At 37.2% G+C, this 16549-nt stretch overlaps 1 protein-coding gene across 1 annotated transcript in view; it reads left to right on the top strand.

Annotated features, from left to right (window-relative positions):
* Positions 1–16549, top strand: part of Bank1 (B-cell scaffold protein with ankyrin repeats 1) — a 189440-nt gene that overhangs the window by 153622 nt on the left and 19269 nt on the right. Inside the window, exons 9-10 of the mRNA XM_013023789.1 lie at positions 2726–3034; positions 6798–7103. Of these exons, the coding sequence (XP_012879243.1) occupies positions 2726–3034; positions 6798–7103 (615 nt within the window). The remainder of the gene's footprint in view (positions 1–2725; positions 3035–6797; positions 7104–16549) is intronic.

Genomic DNA, 16549 nt, shown 5'->3' with positions numbered 1-16549 from the left:
AAAAAAAAAAAGAAAATCTGTGATAGTAGTTGAAATTCTATCATGAAAGAAGTAATCACTATTCTTTAAATCATCTAATAGGTTCTCATGTCTACTTTGTATAATCCATACTTTGGCACAATCAACTCCTTCAAACATTGCAGCACACACACACACACACACACACACACACACACACACACGTGCGTGTGAATGCGCATGAGCTAAATATTAAATTCACAAAAACTTTTAAGCTTACAAATTTTAACATTATAATGATAATAAAGGTAATGATTACATTTCTTGTTGAACATGTAAGAAACTGTAACCCCTCTGTACATCATCTTGACAATTAAATTAAAAAATGATAGGAGGTAATAATAAAGGCCCAAAATGATACTTACCATATATATCTGTCATGATACTTAATCCCCAGAAGAACTTTGTATAATAAGAGAACATATCTCAGTTATTCGCAAAGTTAATTCTCTTGCCTACAGTTTGAAATTAAGAACTCTCATATTTATAAAGCTACAGTCTTCTAAGGGAGACCCAGTGAAGAACTCAGCAGATTCTCACTGGCTTCAAAGCATGAGCTGATAAAATCCAGTTTTCCAGAGTTGCATTTCAGGTTAGGTACATTTGACATGTACCAGGGAGACATCGTTAGCTCATTAGTGTCAAGCAATAGTGGATGTATAAACCAAAGTGTGGCTGTGAGTAATTTACGGTAGCATGAATGTAATTCTGAGTTGATGACTGATTTTCCCGACAGAAATAGTGAAGTGCCTTTACTTGCCCAAGCAACAATTTCTTTCTAGTCATTTCATCATCCGGTCAAATGTTTCTTGGGACTACATTGTTTAAGGCTCAGTGTTCTGGTGGGAGGAACGGAAAAATGAATGAAATCTGTCTGGAGAGATCATTTGAAAACCAGCTTCTTATAAATACTCTTTGTTCACATCTGGTACTGAAAGCTGTATCATTTTTCTCACATTAAAGGAAAAAGAGAGAGAAAAGAAAATACTATATAATAATGCATATTACTAGCATGAGTATGGTTTTTTTTCCTATGCCTAATTTTTCTCCTATGGCTCAAAATTTTCTATAATGTAACCCTTCATTTTAAAAATTCCTTTTCTCTCTACTCTGCTATTTGGCTTTTTAAATGATGTTTTACTTAAACAAGTATTTTAAACAATGCCTGTTTTTGCATTGAAAGTAACAGTTCACACTTTCCATTATAGAGGTCCCAAAGTTGGCTTGAAAGATCCAAAAGTTTACCTTGATTTTTTTAATTAAGTCTTTTATTGTGAACATACTGTATAGAGGGGTTACAGTTACATGAGAAAGGTAATGAGTACATTTCTTATCCAGCATTGTTGCTTCTTCCTTTGCTTTTCCTCTACCATCCCTTCCCTCCCACCTCCTCAGCTGCATGCCCCCCCACCCAACACCACCACCACCCACCTAAATTATAAAGTTCATTTTTCAACATAGCATCTTGTACATCTCATTGTTGCAATGGGTCCATCTGTATCCCTATTTAAGCAATTTGCTTTTTCCTTCCCCTCCCCAAATTATACCAATATCAAATACAGTGAAAACAGGGGTTATACCGTGGGGGAGGGACATACCAAGCAACAAAAAAAATCACCTTGATTTTTTAAAAAATATATTCACTTGTTTTTTAATTGTTCTTGTAAAGGTAATTTACAAAGGAGTTACAGTCACATAAGTCAAACAATAAATACGTACATTTCTTTTTAACAGTTCCACCTCTCCCTCATTTTCTCCCAGTTTTTCCCTCTCAACAGCCCCCAGCAAGTTGTATAGTTCATTTTCAACATAGTATCTAGTGAGTATCACTGCTGCGTTAGTTCACCCATTGTTCCACCATTTCTATGCGCCTCCTTACTCTTCCCCAAACAGATAAACTTACATACAAGACAAAAGGTACAGAAACAAAAACAGCAACAAAAGAAAAACCTCTTGTTTCCATTTCTTGGAATGCACATAGCTATTGAGTTTTTGTGGTCTCCTAGGAATATCCTCCTCTGACTTCATTGTGTGAATGTCTAGAGTTCTGTGTAATTTATCATATCCAAATATATATTTGTCTTTTATCATGTAATGTGTTTACTTGTAGATTTATAGGCACATTCTAGTTAGCACAATTTTTTATCCTTCTTTTAGAAAAAAAATCTTTTAAAGAAAATTGGATAAATATTTTCAAATTTCAAATTATCGTGTTCTAATGGCTGTTGTATATAATATGAAGAATAAATCATAGCATGGTTCTTTGTGTGGAGGGAATTCGATTAAATTTCAGAATAGTATGCATTTTATACATGAAGGTTCAAGTTCCTGAAAATTACCTAGTATTCGTAATTTGAATGCCTTCCCATCAAAAATATTAATAATTGGCTAAGTAATATTCATAGTATAATATTTTTGAATAAAAATAGATCATGCTCTCAAGTATATGAATCTGCTCAATGACAACTACACCTAATCAAAATATCATTATATCTATGTGTGTCATCTACTGCTGTAACAAGAAATAATAAAGCTCATTGGATAAATGCTTTAAATTTTCAAAAAGAAAGTCAGTAAAAGTTATATAGTTGACAGTTTTCCACCGTATGGAGCCACAACAGGATTAGCTGGACTACTAGCTCTTTAAAAATCTATAAACTATGGAGGGGGTGCTGCAGTGAAATTGTACAATCTTCATCTTTTATAGCCACACAGTACTCAGCATGTCATCTTGGAAAGAGGAAGACACACAGGCCAACTGCAAATGGAGCGGAGAAATCTGAAAGGGCAATGGAAGGGAAGGAGAATGAATCCAGTGCAGAAGCAAAGCACAGCCAACCAGAGGTTGACACCAACAGTTCTGAGAACCAGTATGATGACTTATATGTGTTCATTCCTGGAATTAATCTAGAAAACAATCCTCAACAGCCACTCACCTGTGGCAGACCACCTCTACCCCCACCAAGACTTGTATCTCCTGCCTCCCAACTAGAAAGACCTCACTTCAAGATACAGGGTATGTGTAAATGCAAAACAACAACAAAAACAGGAAGTGGGGAAGAATTCAGTCCTAATATTCAATGTGTAGTGTTAAGAAACTAGGACAATTGAAAGAGGGATTGGGTTGGAAGAGATGGGAGAGAATAATAAAAAAGTTGATATCAATCATGATGCAATGTACTTACAAACTGATGTGGTGAATGGTAACCCTTTTTAACAACTAAAGATAAAAATATAATTTAAAAAACAGGATTTGATGGGCTTGCATAGTATATAGTGCAGTAGTAAATCTATGCAAACATAATCAGCTTCTGAAACCAAGCGTAATTGTACATTTTACTGTTTATTAACTAGTGGCTAAGAAAATGAAGTAAGAAAAGCCTACCATCTCCTTCTTTCCTTCCATCTTTTCTTCCTTGCTTCCTTCCTCCCTTCTTTCCTTCCATCCTTCTTTCTTCTTTCTATCTCTCCCTCCCTTCTTTCCTTCCTTCCTTCCTTTCTTCCTTCCTTCCTTCCATTTTTCACCCTTCCTGTCTTCTTGCCTTCTTTTCACCCTTCATTGATTTCTCCCTTGTTTCTTTCCTCTACTTCCTCCTCATTCCATTTCCCCCTCTCTTTCTCCCTCCTTGTTTTTTCCTTCCTTCTAGAGCAAAAATCTCACTACAAATGTCAGGCATCCTGTAGTAAACAGCATCATATTTCAGAGATCCTCTTAGTCTGCTGGCAAAAAGAAAAGGCTAATGGTTTACAGTGATTAACAGATGATTTACAAAGGATCTTAGGCATTCTTTTTACTTAGTAACCATAGGAAAATGGTAATGGGCTTATCATGGAGTATACTGAGATCAAAGTCTAGGAACATGATATCCCTGCCAAAGTGGTAGACCAGTTAACTTCGCTGTCGTAGCATATGTTCCCAGATGCACAATTGGGTGAGGGAGAGAGGGCATTGGGAGCATGCTATTTAGTCCTTTTGGGGACCACGAGGAGCAGCTTCCTTGTAGGACTTCTCTGCTTGGAGTATTCAGCAGCTTGGAAACCCCCAGCTCCAGCTGCAGTCTTATGTCACCAATTACCTCCTACTTTGTTCAACATTATTTTACACTTACTTTCCAAATTCATCAAATGTTCTTACAAAAAAAATTGATAAGAGATGTAAACACCCATCATCAGTGCACAGCTTATTGCTATATTTTAGTTTCAGGATCCCAGAAAGCTATAAGGTGCATAAACACTGTTCCTGAGGGGAATTCTGAAGCCATGTCATTTAGCATTGATGTCCTTGAAGGCTTTATCATAGCGAAGGCTCAAGTGTATCAGAGTAACCTCTGTATATACAAGTTCAAAAGTTCTGCACTCCATTTCAAGCTGAAGCACACTATTTATTGGGAAATACCAAGTGGATTCTGTTCTGATTCACTCACTCATCAGCAGGCATTCATTGTCATGTGTCAAGCTCCAGTGGACTCTTGAGTGATAGCCATGAAGAGAGCACAGAAAAATCTGTGTGGGAAAGAAAATATAGGTTAGCAGTAAACGGACAATAAAATGCTGATGCAATTTTTCTAATTTTACATGTGGAAATAATTTTACACAATTATCAAAACAGGCAATGAAGTCTATTTTTAAGTTAAACTCTCTTATAGTAGCTAGATCAAATTGTATTTCCCTAGTGTAAATTTCTGTACTTCATTTGTTGCTTAGGTAGTCGAGAACTAATCTCTCCTAGTGCTCACCAGGTGCCTGTGACCAGAAATGTGACTCTTGAAAACTACCAAGTAGACGAGATAACATGAAGGATTGGTGGCTTGTATTTAAGGACTGAAGTTTTACATTTTATATATGGTATTGTTTTCACCACATAGGGCTGCTAATGGAAAATAAAGTATCCATCTTTAAACTGGCAGCTGCCACTAATCATCTTGCCAGGGACTTTGTATGGGTTTTTACTTGGCTTCAGGAATTACTCCTTCAGAATAAATCCTATCTCTCCCCAACTACTGAAAACAGAGAGGCCACCTACCCAATTCCTTGTGTGTAGCATTCCCAAGGATCAACACATAGACATAATCATTGGAGAAACGAATATGGATCCCAATGGAATATTCAAAACTTTATAAAAAGAACACATTATCTCTCCATTTTCACACGATCTTTGTGATCATAACACAAAGAACTTAGTTCACTGAGACTAAGTCTTTGGTTCAGACACCTGACCATATGGTTTCTAATAGGAAGGTTCACCACACTTCTAGGAAGAACTATCCTGCAATTCTGCTGTCCATCTCTTTTCTACTTAATTCTTTCCTCTGTTGTTTCAAAAGCTGGAATTAACAGAATTGAATCGTTTAATTTAAATGAGATAGCTCATTTTTACTGTTCAGTGAAAAGTAAAATCTGATACTTTGGAACATAAAAAGTAAAATGTGTGATTTCTAGTGCAAGCATCGACTTTGGAAAGAGTTGGGAAGAATGGTGGGTGGGAACAGAGAGAGAGCTAGCAGCTCAGGAAATGGGCTCGTAAAAGTGAGGTGGTTGACACATTTTGCTAAAAATGAAGCACTGTAAAAGCATTTCCCACACACTTAATCGAGTTTCACCCAGGAGGCTGTCAGAGAAACAGAAGTCACGAAGTCAAAGTCTCAAAGCCACATGATCTATGGGGGATTGGGGGAAGGCAAGTCATGTTGATCTGGAAGTTCATGCTAGGTACAAACAGAACTAATGCTTCTTAGATTCAAGTGACTGAAAGAGTATTGGAAGAGTACCTTTCCTCATAGGTTAACCAATTGTTCAATTGTCTTATAAGAATGTTCTTTTTTCTGCCTTATTATTTGTATTTCTCTTAGCTTATAAGGTTTTCCACTGAAATCCCCATCCGCAAACAGAATGAGTACTTTGTTTAGATTCTAACTAGTCAAATAAAGGCAAGTTGGATATAAATGAGAAACAAACAAAAATCTCTCTCATGGACAATCAGCCACCTTTCTAACTCACTCATTATTCAAAGCATTTCATACATTTTGTCTTCTAAACAACTACTAAAATATTTTATTATATATATTCTAAATATATAATAAAAATATATAGACATTTTACTACATGTGAAGCCACAAGAGATAGTGAAGCCTGAAATTTTATCCTTTTCAAATGAATTAATCCTGAAGCCCATGTTTATGCTGTCTTTTACATCATGAACCTCACTTTCAGTGTCCTTGGAAGTCCTCATTGGCATTTTTTGAAGGTCAGTTTGTCATAGCCAGAAAATAGCTGCTAGGAAAGCAAATAATGGTACCTTTGGCTATTCAACCTGTCATCTGAAAAGAAATTGAATCTTAGGGCAACAACACCATAAGAAATATGAAAGTTAAAATGATTTTGAATAAATAAAATGTCTAAGAGTATTATGCTTGAAAACAACATTTTCAATGCACTTCAAGTTTAGATTAGATTTATAACTCAATTTCCTGATATTAAATATGTGCATAATGTGGAAAATACTAATGTTGTCAAAGAAATCCATGCCTGAAAGTGTCTTTTTGAGCAAAATTGACCATTGTAAACTATAGAAAATTAAGTTAGTACATTAAACAGCTCATTTTTCTGTTTGGAATTTTGTGGGTAGTTTATAATTAGTCTTCTGTAGACAAGAATAAGACTTCATATTATTTCCTAGGAGGTTTGATTAAGTTACTTTGGGGAACTCACAAAAGTGACAGATGGACACCAAGAATATTGCATGTTAAATGAAAAGTGCTATCTAAATATTTCATAAGCAGGGAAAATTGTAGAAGACCAAATGGAAAGAAGGGAAATTTGGAGTGATCCATTCAACGTAAAACAGGACACAAGGGATGAGCCCAAAGGAGAAGAAAAGGAAAAGGATGAAAAGGAGCAGGAAGAGGATGAAGATCCATACACATTTGCTGAGATTGATGACAATGAATATGACATGATATTGGCCCATATGAGTATAAAAAAGAAAACTGGGAGTCGGTCTTTCATTATGAACAGACCTCCTGCACCTACACCCCGACCTGTAAATATCCTTCCGAGCGAAGAGAAAACACCTTACATTGCTCAAGGTAACATTCTTAAGTCAATATTTTTATTGTTATTGTAAAGGTCCTGTATAGAGGGGTCACCATTTCACAAGTCAGATAATAAGCACATTCTTTTTAGAAAATGCCACCCCCTAGTTCACTCTCTCTTACTTCAAGGTAATATGTTATTGCTATTTGTAGATTATAATTATTTTTGGCTCTTTTGGGGAGGGAGAAACAAGATGATGTGGTGAGGCTCTAAAACTCTAGAAACTGAAAGTATCTTTTCAAATGACATTGGAACTTTTACTTTAAGAACATGATGAATAAAGAAATAAAAATTAAGGATTGGGTTATATGTTCTAAGTTTTTTATTAAGAAGAATAATTCTTAAAATTATCTGGGGTACATGAACCATAGCATACATATCTAAAATCTATTTGAAAGAATTCCATACTTTTACAAGAAGGAAGGTGAACATGATTATTTAAATATGAACCATGAATCAACCTAAAAGAAACATAGCACTCTTCTGTGCTTACAATGCTCAAGAGAAGCCATTATATTCTCTAAACAGAAAGTGTTCAGAGACATATATAAAAGTATAGTACATATATTTTCTGTTTATCAATGAACAACATACTTACTCAACAGTATTCTACTATGATGATGGTAAATTATAGCAAACAAGTAAATATTTCTGTAAAAATAGAATGTGAATGACAACTCTTCTGTAGATTGTAAAGCCAAGCAATAATCTTTAATGAGAAATTCTAGGATATCTATCAATGGGATCCCTAGGCCCTTGCTAGATTACCACATGACTTCAGTCTCTTCAAATGAAGCTGCTAAATTCAAAATACTTGTAGAAAGAAAGTAGGCATAATTCAATGTGCAAACTCTGTTAGGTCTAGTTATTTGTAATCGATGTGCCACCATCTGTACTCCTCCCCAAGGAGATTCTTGATGCCACAATTCCCATCTTGTGTTATTTTTGCTTTAGGGCTTTATCTTCCCATCTTCTTACTGAAAGTCTCATCTTTGGGGTTTTATTCCTCCAAGATTTCTTTCTTTTCTTTGTGTTTGTTTGTTTTTATAACATATTTTTCCCTTTGGGGAGGATGGAGAGAAGGAAAATTCAAAATCTTTATTACTGTTTCTGTTTCGCTTCGTTTTTGTTTCTGTTTATAGTTTGTTTTGTCTAGACCTTGCTTTCCTTCTAAGCTTTTGCCTATGTTGTTTGTCTTCATTGTTATTCATTCGTTCTGACTGTAAGGCTTGACACCCTCATCACCTAGGCTTTTCTTGGCTTTCATGTGGAGGATGAAGCCCCAAAATCCCCGAGGGAATACCTGCTTGCTAGTTGTATGCTGTCTGGTAGTCTGCCTGGAGCTAACCAGCTTTGTCAACCCGAGCCTCTAAAATCCTAGCTGTGTGTAGCCCTAGCCTCCCGTTCTTCTCAATTTTTCTAGAATTTGATCCACATGTAATTCTATACTTATACATCTAGTTTCCAGCACTCTGAGATGAAGAGTAAATAAGACTGGAAACTTCATCATTCAGAAGGAACAGATTCATTTTATTCCTCCTGTTTCCTGCCCAGTGTGTCATTCCTGTAATCCATAGTGCCTTGGGTCCCATGTCTTACCCCTTCTGTCCTTTGCTGAGATGAATGACCTCTTACTATATTTGATTGTCTCATTTCATAGAACTTCAGAGGAATTTAAGACAATGACTATGTTAGACTTTCAACCAATCCCCAAGTTATCTAAGTGGATTGGAATAGTTTTCCTCTGTGCTCATTGATTTCTTAATTATATAAAAACGTATTAAGTACCAATGACAGAGTCCTTCTGTGCATTAATTACTTGGATCTCTACATGGCAATGGTTCAATTTATCTTCTCTAGGCACGCTACCGCATACTTACAATCCTAGCTATGCATGAGGTAGGAATGTATTGTGCTTCAAGGCCAGCCTCTCTATTTTCCTACCACTGTAAAAAGTTCAAGGCCTTATCTGAAAACTAAACTAAAGCAAAAGATACCCAGGTTGTAACTCAAGTGATAGAACCCTTGCCTAGAAACCACAAGGTCTCAGGTTCTAACTCTAGTATTGCAACTGTCCCTCCAAATAACATACTGTGATTATATGTAAACTTTAAAACTCTCGACTTTGTACGAAAACATTTTAAGTTATTTATCTCACCTATACATCCTAAGCCTAGCATTAACACATATGAGACATATTGTTCTTTTAATTAGACAATCTAATTTGTTCATGTTATTTGTTTTACTGGAAATGCAACTAATGATAAAATACTTTATTTTTGAAATTAAATAAACAAAATAAGTATGTTATTAGTTCCTCACCCTCAATTGGTAGCGAGACTTAGACTATAGGAAGTGGCCAAGAGCCTCTTCCTTTTCTCTGTCACTGAGATCTAAGGTCTGGCCTTTGTCTTTTACATCATTGATTATTGTTTGGTATTAGAAGGAGATAGCCACATTGGCTAATTCTTTACTGATGTTCTTTGCTTTTCACAACATTAAAGTCTTTTGCCATATCTTTCCATACCGACCCCACAGCTCAGGAGAATCTATTAAATAGAATTGCCACCATTTCCCAGAAAACCATCCATTCAATTAGGAGAAGACCAGTTTGCCCGGATTCTTGCCAGAACACAGAATGGTAGCAAGATGTTGGCATATCCAACATAGCCAAAAGAGAAGGATGCCTCATTAGGGTGAAAGAAGAATATAGGATGCAGAATCTTAGTTTACCATTTCAGAGACTCAAAACAAAGTACTGGCAAGAAACAGGGCAAAGGAGAGCCAGAAATAGAGTATAAATATATCAGCTTTCAGAAAAATTTGTATTAAATTCTAGCCGATATCACCTAAGCAGAGTAACTTCATATAGCTGAGATTTTATTTCCTAATAGGAAACTGTGGATAAGAGTTACAGTATCTACTTCATAGATTTATAGCTTTCAAAAGAGGTCACAATAGCAAATGCTCATTGCAGTGTCTAATGTGTAGTATCTGCTCATTACATTAAATTTGTGACAATTCTAATTTGTCCCTTCTCAGTATATAGAGAAAGCATGACCTCTACAAACTAACTTTAACATAGAAAAAGTATCTGGGGGGGGGGTGTTTCTTGAATTCTGGCTTGGTGAGAAGTTAAGGAAAATAGGTAATAGAACTAGGGTGAAGTGGAGATAGAAGACAGGTCCTCTAATAGGACAAGTTCACTAAAACCACTCGTCACCATTACTATTATCAGGCAGCTCTTGCCATCATTCCTAATCCTGGATGGTTGGCACTGATGGTGTCATTTTAGAGATAGGGAACTGATGATCAGTGAGTTTCAGTGAGAGGAAGAAGGGGGATTTGAATCCAGTATCAGTCTGTCCTCCAGATCTGTGCCTATGACACCAAACGCTTCCTTCATGGATAGGTTTGTTTAATCAGTATTCATTGGTAGTTATTTCCTTCCTCAAACCCATACAAACCATTGGCGGAGAGCTGGGTGTGGTGGCTCACACTTGTCATCCTAGCTACTGAGGAGGCCGACATGGGGAGAATTGCAGTTCTAGGGGAAAAGAAAAAGTTCTCAAGACACCATTTCAGCAGAAAAAGCTGGGAACGGTGATGCATGCCTGTCATTCCAGCTATGATAGGAAGCATAAATAGCAGATTATGGCCCAGGCCAGCACAGGTACAAAGTAAGATCTTACATAAAAAATAATGGAGAGCAACATGAGCTGAAGGCATGAGATCAAACAGTAGAATACCTGCCTATCAAGCATGAGACTGAGTACAAACTCCAGGAATAACTCCCTCCCCCGCAAAAAATAAACAGTAAAGAAGAGACCAACCTCATGTGGTTTTGCCCATTGGTATTCTTAGGTGCCAAGCTAAGTGTCCTGAATTCATAGTGGAAATAATGAATATTTCCTGAGGAGCAAATAATAGAAATTCCATCACAATGGGGCTAAAAACAAGAACTTCAGTATCACCCTGGAAGATGAGCAGAAGAATACATCAACCTATAATTTACATTTCTCCAGTTTCAAACATTTAACATTTCACACATTAATTTGAAGGACAGAGCCCACACAGAAGTAAACAAAACCCAAATAGCTCATTTTTTTCTTTATTTTCTTTCTTTCTTTCTTTTTTTTTTTTGTCGGTTGTGAGGACTGAACTCTGGGCCTGGGCGCTGTCCTTCAGTTCTTCAGCTCAAGGCTAGTGCCCTACCATTAGAGCCACAGTGTCACTTCTGGCTTTTTTCTGCTTATGTGGTGCTGAGGAATCTAACCCAGGGCCTCAGGCATGCAAGGCAAGCAGTCTACCACTGAGCAAACTTCCCAGACCATAACTAACTTTTCTAACTGATCTTGAGAAGTATGATATATGAGAGAGAAGGTCCAGTCCCCACAGAAATGGAACTTATTAATGCAAAGCCAACACATGTTGGTCTACTATATTAAAAAGATAGGTAGCTGATTCTTTATCCCAGTCCTGTGGCATTAAACATAATCTTACAGTGACAGTCATAAGAAGAATTCATTTTTGTTTAAAGAGGGTTTTTTGGTTTTTTTGTTTTTGTTTTCTGTTGGTCATGGGGCCTGAACTCTGGGCCTGGGCGCTGTCCCTCAGCTCTTCAGCTCAAGGCTAGCACTCTACCACTTGAGCCACAGCTCCACTTTTCTCCCCAATTCTCTCTTCCTGTTGTACTGGAAAAGATCAAGTTCATTAAGTACCACAACTATAGTTAAATTAACACGGATTTACAGTCTTCTTTAGTGACAGAGTTCTTGATTTAAGACAACTCAAGAAAAGAAAATAAGCACTTGTCATCGTGTAGATAGATGAATAGTAAAATTATATCCATAAATCATGCAAAGAGCTGAATGCCTGTTGGGGAAAATCTTTCAACATCAGTGAACAATTTTCCACTTCACCCTCATACAATTAATTGAACAAAGATACTTCCTCAGAGTCCATGTGGCTGATGGGGGTAAAATATAATTTCTCTTTTAATTTACAATTGCTACTGAGTTGCCCTTGACATTTTGTGAAGCAACTAAGTTGTACATGACCTTTGGAAGAGCTACTCCATGTATGGGACCCCAAAATGTCAAGTACAACTCAGTTGCTCTCAGAAAAAAAAATTTCACCCTCAATACACCTGGACTTGAAATGGATCACACACAATGCAATTGAAATACAAAGGGAGAAGAAGAAAAAAAATAGGGAAGACCTTGTGGACACTCTTGAGAAAATTAATCCATTTCATTGTAAATGTGACAGCATAGACTAGTCTCTGTTCTCATTAGTAAAGAAACATAGTCAAGTGGATTAAAGGAGCTCTTACATCAAGTGCCATGGGTCCAACTTTTGCCTTGGTGATCTTATTCAAGCCATTTAGCCAGAGGCCATAATATGTATATCGTAGCTGCTTTCAGAACAGAGTGGCATATGTATTTTGTGTTTGTAAACCTAAAGTTCCTGCTTTCTCTGGTGACTCTTCGCCTCTCCTTTCCCAGATACAATGCTGGCACAATTCTGCAAAGAAGCCGTCATAAACTCTGTGTGTCAAGTTTACTGTTCATTGTAAGGGAACACTGTTAGTGTAACTCACATGTTCTGATTTTCTTTCTGCCCTTCTCACAGAGCATGGAGATTCCCTGGTTTTTCACAGACACTCTGAATACAGCCCCAGAAAGACTGTCAGAGCATCTGTTGAAATGGTGACAAAATAATGACAAACTTATTCAGCTTCATCTTCTGAAGATTCAATGGGTGGATATTGAAGTAGGGCAGAAGCAGTGATCTACTGTGGTAGAAATCAATGTTAAAGGACTTATTGAGAAAAATGATTATAAATATTATCAGGCACTTGGATTTTTCATTCATTTGTATAGTGTATTTGGTCCCTCTCTTTCAATGTTTTGTATTGCTAAACACTCTGTAAAATACCTTGTTTTTTCTGGTCCTGGGGCTTAAACTCTGGGTCTGAGCACTGTCCCTTTTGCTCAAGGCTAGCACTCTACCACTTGAGCCACAGCACCACTTCTGGTTTTCTGGTGGTTAATTGGAGATAAGAGTCTCACCAACTTTCCTGCCCAGCTGGCTTCAGATCACAATCCTCAGATCTCAGCCTCCAGAGTAGCTAGGATTACAGGCATGAGCCACCAGCACCTGGCTTGTAAAATACTCCTCTAGTGAGTAATTTTATTGACCTAAAGCAGCAGCTCAAAGTAGTGGGGATATAACTGTGAAAAGACATGGTACTATCTAGAGATAATTTGATTGTCATAATTAGGGAAATATTAGTGACATCTATAAGTTAGAAGTCAAGAATACAACTAGACATCCTAGAACCTACAAGCCAGGATTTCAAAATTATCTACTCTGAAAATTGTCTGCTTTGGATCAGATATTATGACTCATACCTATAATCCCAGCTACTTCAGAGACATAGATTAGGAAGACAGCATTTCAAGACCAGGCAGGGCAAAATGTGAGCAAGATCCCATATCAACAACAATAGCAACAAAAGGGTGTAGTTATGCACAGGTGTCATCATACCACTACTGGAAAGTGGTAGGGGGAAGATTGGGTCCAAGACCCCTTCCAAAAATATATCTAAAGCTAAATTGGAGGGGGCATTGCTCAAGTGTTAAAGTACCTGCCTAGTAAATGCAAAAGGCCCTGGTTTCATATCTCAGTACCATCAACTCCTCTCCCTGAAAAAGAAAAAAAAAAACAACACAAGAAACCTACCCATACTCAAATACCATTAGTACCTCTATTATTCTCTTACCTAGATTATTTCCAAGCCAGCATTTGACTTCTTTAGAGAAAGTATTCATCAAGCAGCCAACATAGGCTCTCTTTCTTTTTTCTCTCATTTTAGATTTCTTGAATTCACAGTATTTTCTACCAGGTCTTTTAATGTGTTTAAGTTCTAAGCAAACTAAGATGCTCTGTGGAGTTGGTACATTGAGAGGTGTCTCCTGCCAAGGAGAGACACAGGATGTAGTGACATTCCTAAGGATGGTGAAGACAGATGCAACTGAATTTGACTAAAGCTTGTGTCACTGAAGGTGGTGCAGCTTTGGGAAAGCTATATGATCTCGGTTCAGTCAGTTTTCATTTATTGATTAAAGGTTGTCAACAACTGCTTCACCGGGTTATCATAAAATTACAAATGTCCATTAGCCAGCATAACAGAATATTCAGGAGATGATAAATCGTGTGACAGAACGTATCACATAGGCTAAGAGGTGAGATATACCTGTCTCATCTCCTTAGATAGCCTTCTTCTTGCCATGGGTAAACCCTGGGTTTATATGCATACTGCACGACTTTCTCAAAATAGTTCCTAATTACTAGTACTGACAACAATCTAGAAAAAAAATGGCATCCTTCTGTTCTTTTGGAGGTTTTAATCCGCTCCCTATGGGTTAAGTCTGCCAAAATTAATTGGTTAGATTTGGGAGGGGTGGGAAAGTGAACTAATATCAAGTATCGAATTCAAGGCCTTGTTTTCTCATTTGGCTTGCTGGCACATGACTGGTGCTCTCCCACTTGACTTGAGTCACACCTCCAGTCCAAAGTTTTGCTGGTTCGTTGGAGATGGATGAAGTCTGATAGACTTTTTTGCCCAAGCTGGCTGCAAGCCATAATCCTCCAGTCTCAATTTCCTGAGTAACTAGGATTAGAGATGTGAACCACTGGTACCCAGCTAAGACTTCATTTGTAATGGTTGCCCAAAGTGAGCATAATCAGAAAGCAGATATTTTGATGAAACACGTCAGAATACAAATCATGGACTCATGGTCTTTTTAGAAAACCATTTCCTGATTGCAAAGGGAAAAAACAGTAGGAAAGTTCCTTTTGGCAAACATGAAATATGAGACCAAAAGGTGAATTCATCATAGTTTCCACTATTACAATGCCCTAACCTTCCAAACCATTTGTCTTTGAAAAACAAAAGGATTAAAGGAAGTCTTAGATCAGGTGCCATGGGTCCAACTTGTGCCTCTTAACCTTATTCAAGACATTTAGCCACAGGATATAATATGTATATTGTGGGTGTTTCAGAACAGAGTGACATTATGTATTTTGTTTGTAAGCCTTAAGTTCCTGCCTTCCTGGTGACTCTTTCTTCTCCTTTCCTGAAGATGTTACTAGTGTCTATACAAATTGAATACAAATGGATGAAAACAAAAATGAACATTACTACCATATAAACAGTTGGTACTTAATATATGTTACTTGTCTGGTAACAAGAGGAAAACCCACCTGGCCAAAGTTGAGTAGAGGTTTGGCTAATAAACTCAATCAATAGCCTCAAGCTATCAATAGACAGAATTACCTATTAACTGCTTTCCTTCGGAATGTAGCAACTTCCTGAATAAGAAATAGATCTAGAATAGAAATATTCTTATCTGTATGAAAAGGGGCATATATGTAAATTAAAACGGTTGTTTCCTATTTCAACAACAAAGGAAAAGTTGCTTAAACATAGAGAAAATAATAAATAGTGTGATTTCCTGTTTGGGCAGAGTAACTCTGATTGCCACATGTCTATTAAATCAATGTCTCTGATAAGAATGGGAAAGAAAATTAATGCTTTTTTCTTCAGGAAACAAGCATTTGGGGGATACCATCATTGTATTGAAATTTCCTCCAAGAAGATATGTGCTTTCTTCTTCTGACTCTGACAATCTCAGGGCCACTTCTTGGCCCCCAGGGGGACTGATTGCTGTTCATTTCCAGACAATAAAATGCCACTACTCTTGTTTACATGTCACAGTACATGACCACACACACGCAGTGAGTGACTGTGTATGAGGTAGCTTCTGTGGCTGTGTAGTCCATACCACACCTTCAGTGTTCCTGTTCACATATGGTGACCTGTATTTAATAAATGTGTTTAAATGTCACCTATAACTAATGCTGGCACAGTGGAATGGTGATTTTAAAGGTGAGCTGAGTGTCCATCTCTCTTGAGCAATTTTTAGAGGCTACCCCTCTCCTCTGAGTTTCCAATTCACTAATAGGATGACTTTCAGGGTAGGAACATTGTGTCCCCTGCATCTGTGATTAGACAAAGGGCTCACTTGTCCTGCTTTTATTTTCTAACCTCATTTTGTCTTTTTCTGGCTATCTTTTGCAATGTAGGTATAAGGTATAGATTGGGAGGGGGGTAGATATAGGCAGGAAGAACAGAGCCACAGTGAATCAACCTGGACCAATCCTCTTTCAGATTAACTCTCATCTCTATCTGCTTTCATCCATATGCACTAGTGGGATATTCGACTCTTATTTAAGTCAATATACCAAGCAGGACGATGATGTGGAAGCTGTGACTACATCATTGGTTACTTTACCTCAGAACCTAGTACAGCAGTTGCTTAGGTAGTGCACAATCTCATGAAAGGTTGCCAAGTATATAATAAGGCACACT

This window comes from Dipodomys ordii, unplaced genomic scaffold, assembly GCF_000151885.1.
Source record: "Dipodomys ordii isolate 6190 unplaced genomic scaffold, Dord_2.0 Scaffold70, whole genome shotgun sequence".
Taxonomy (NCBI): Eukaryota; Metazoa; Chordata; class Mammalia; order Rodentia; family Heteromyidae; genus Dipodomys; species Dipodomys ordii.
Note: the sequence above shows the minus strand (reverse complement) of the source record. Positions and strands in the feature narration are given on the sequence as shown.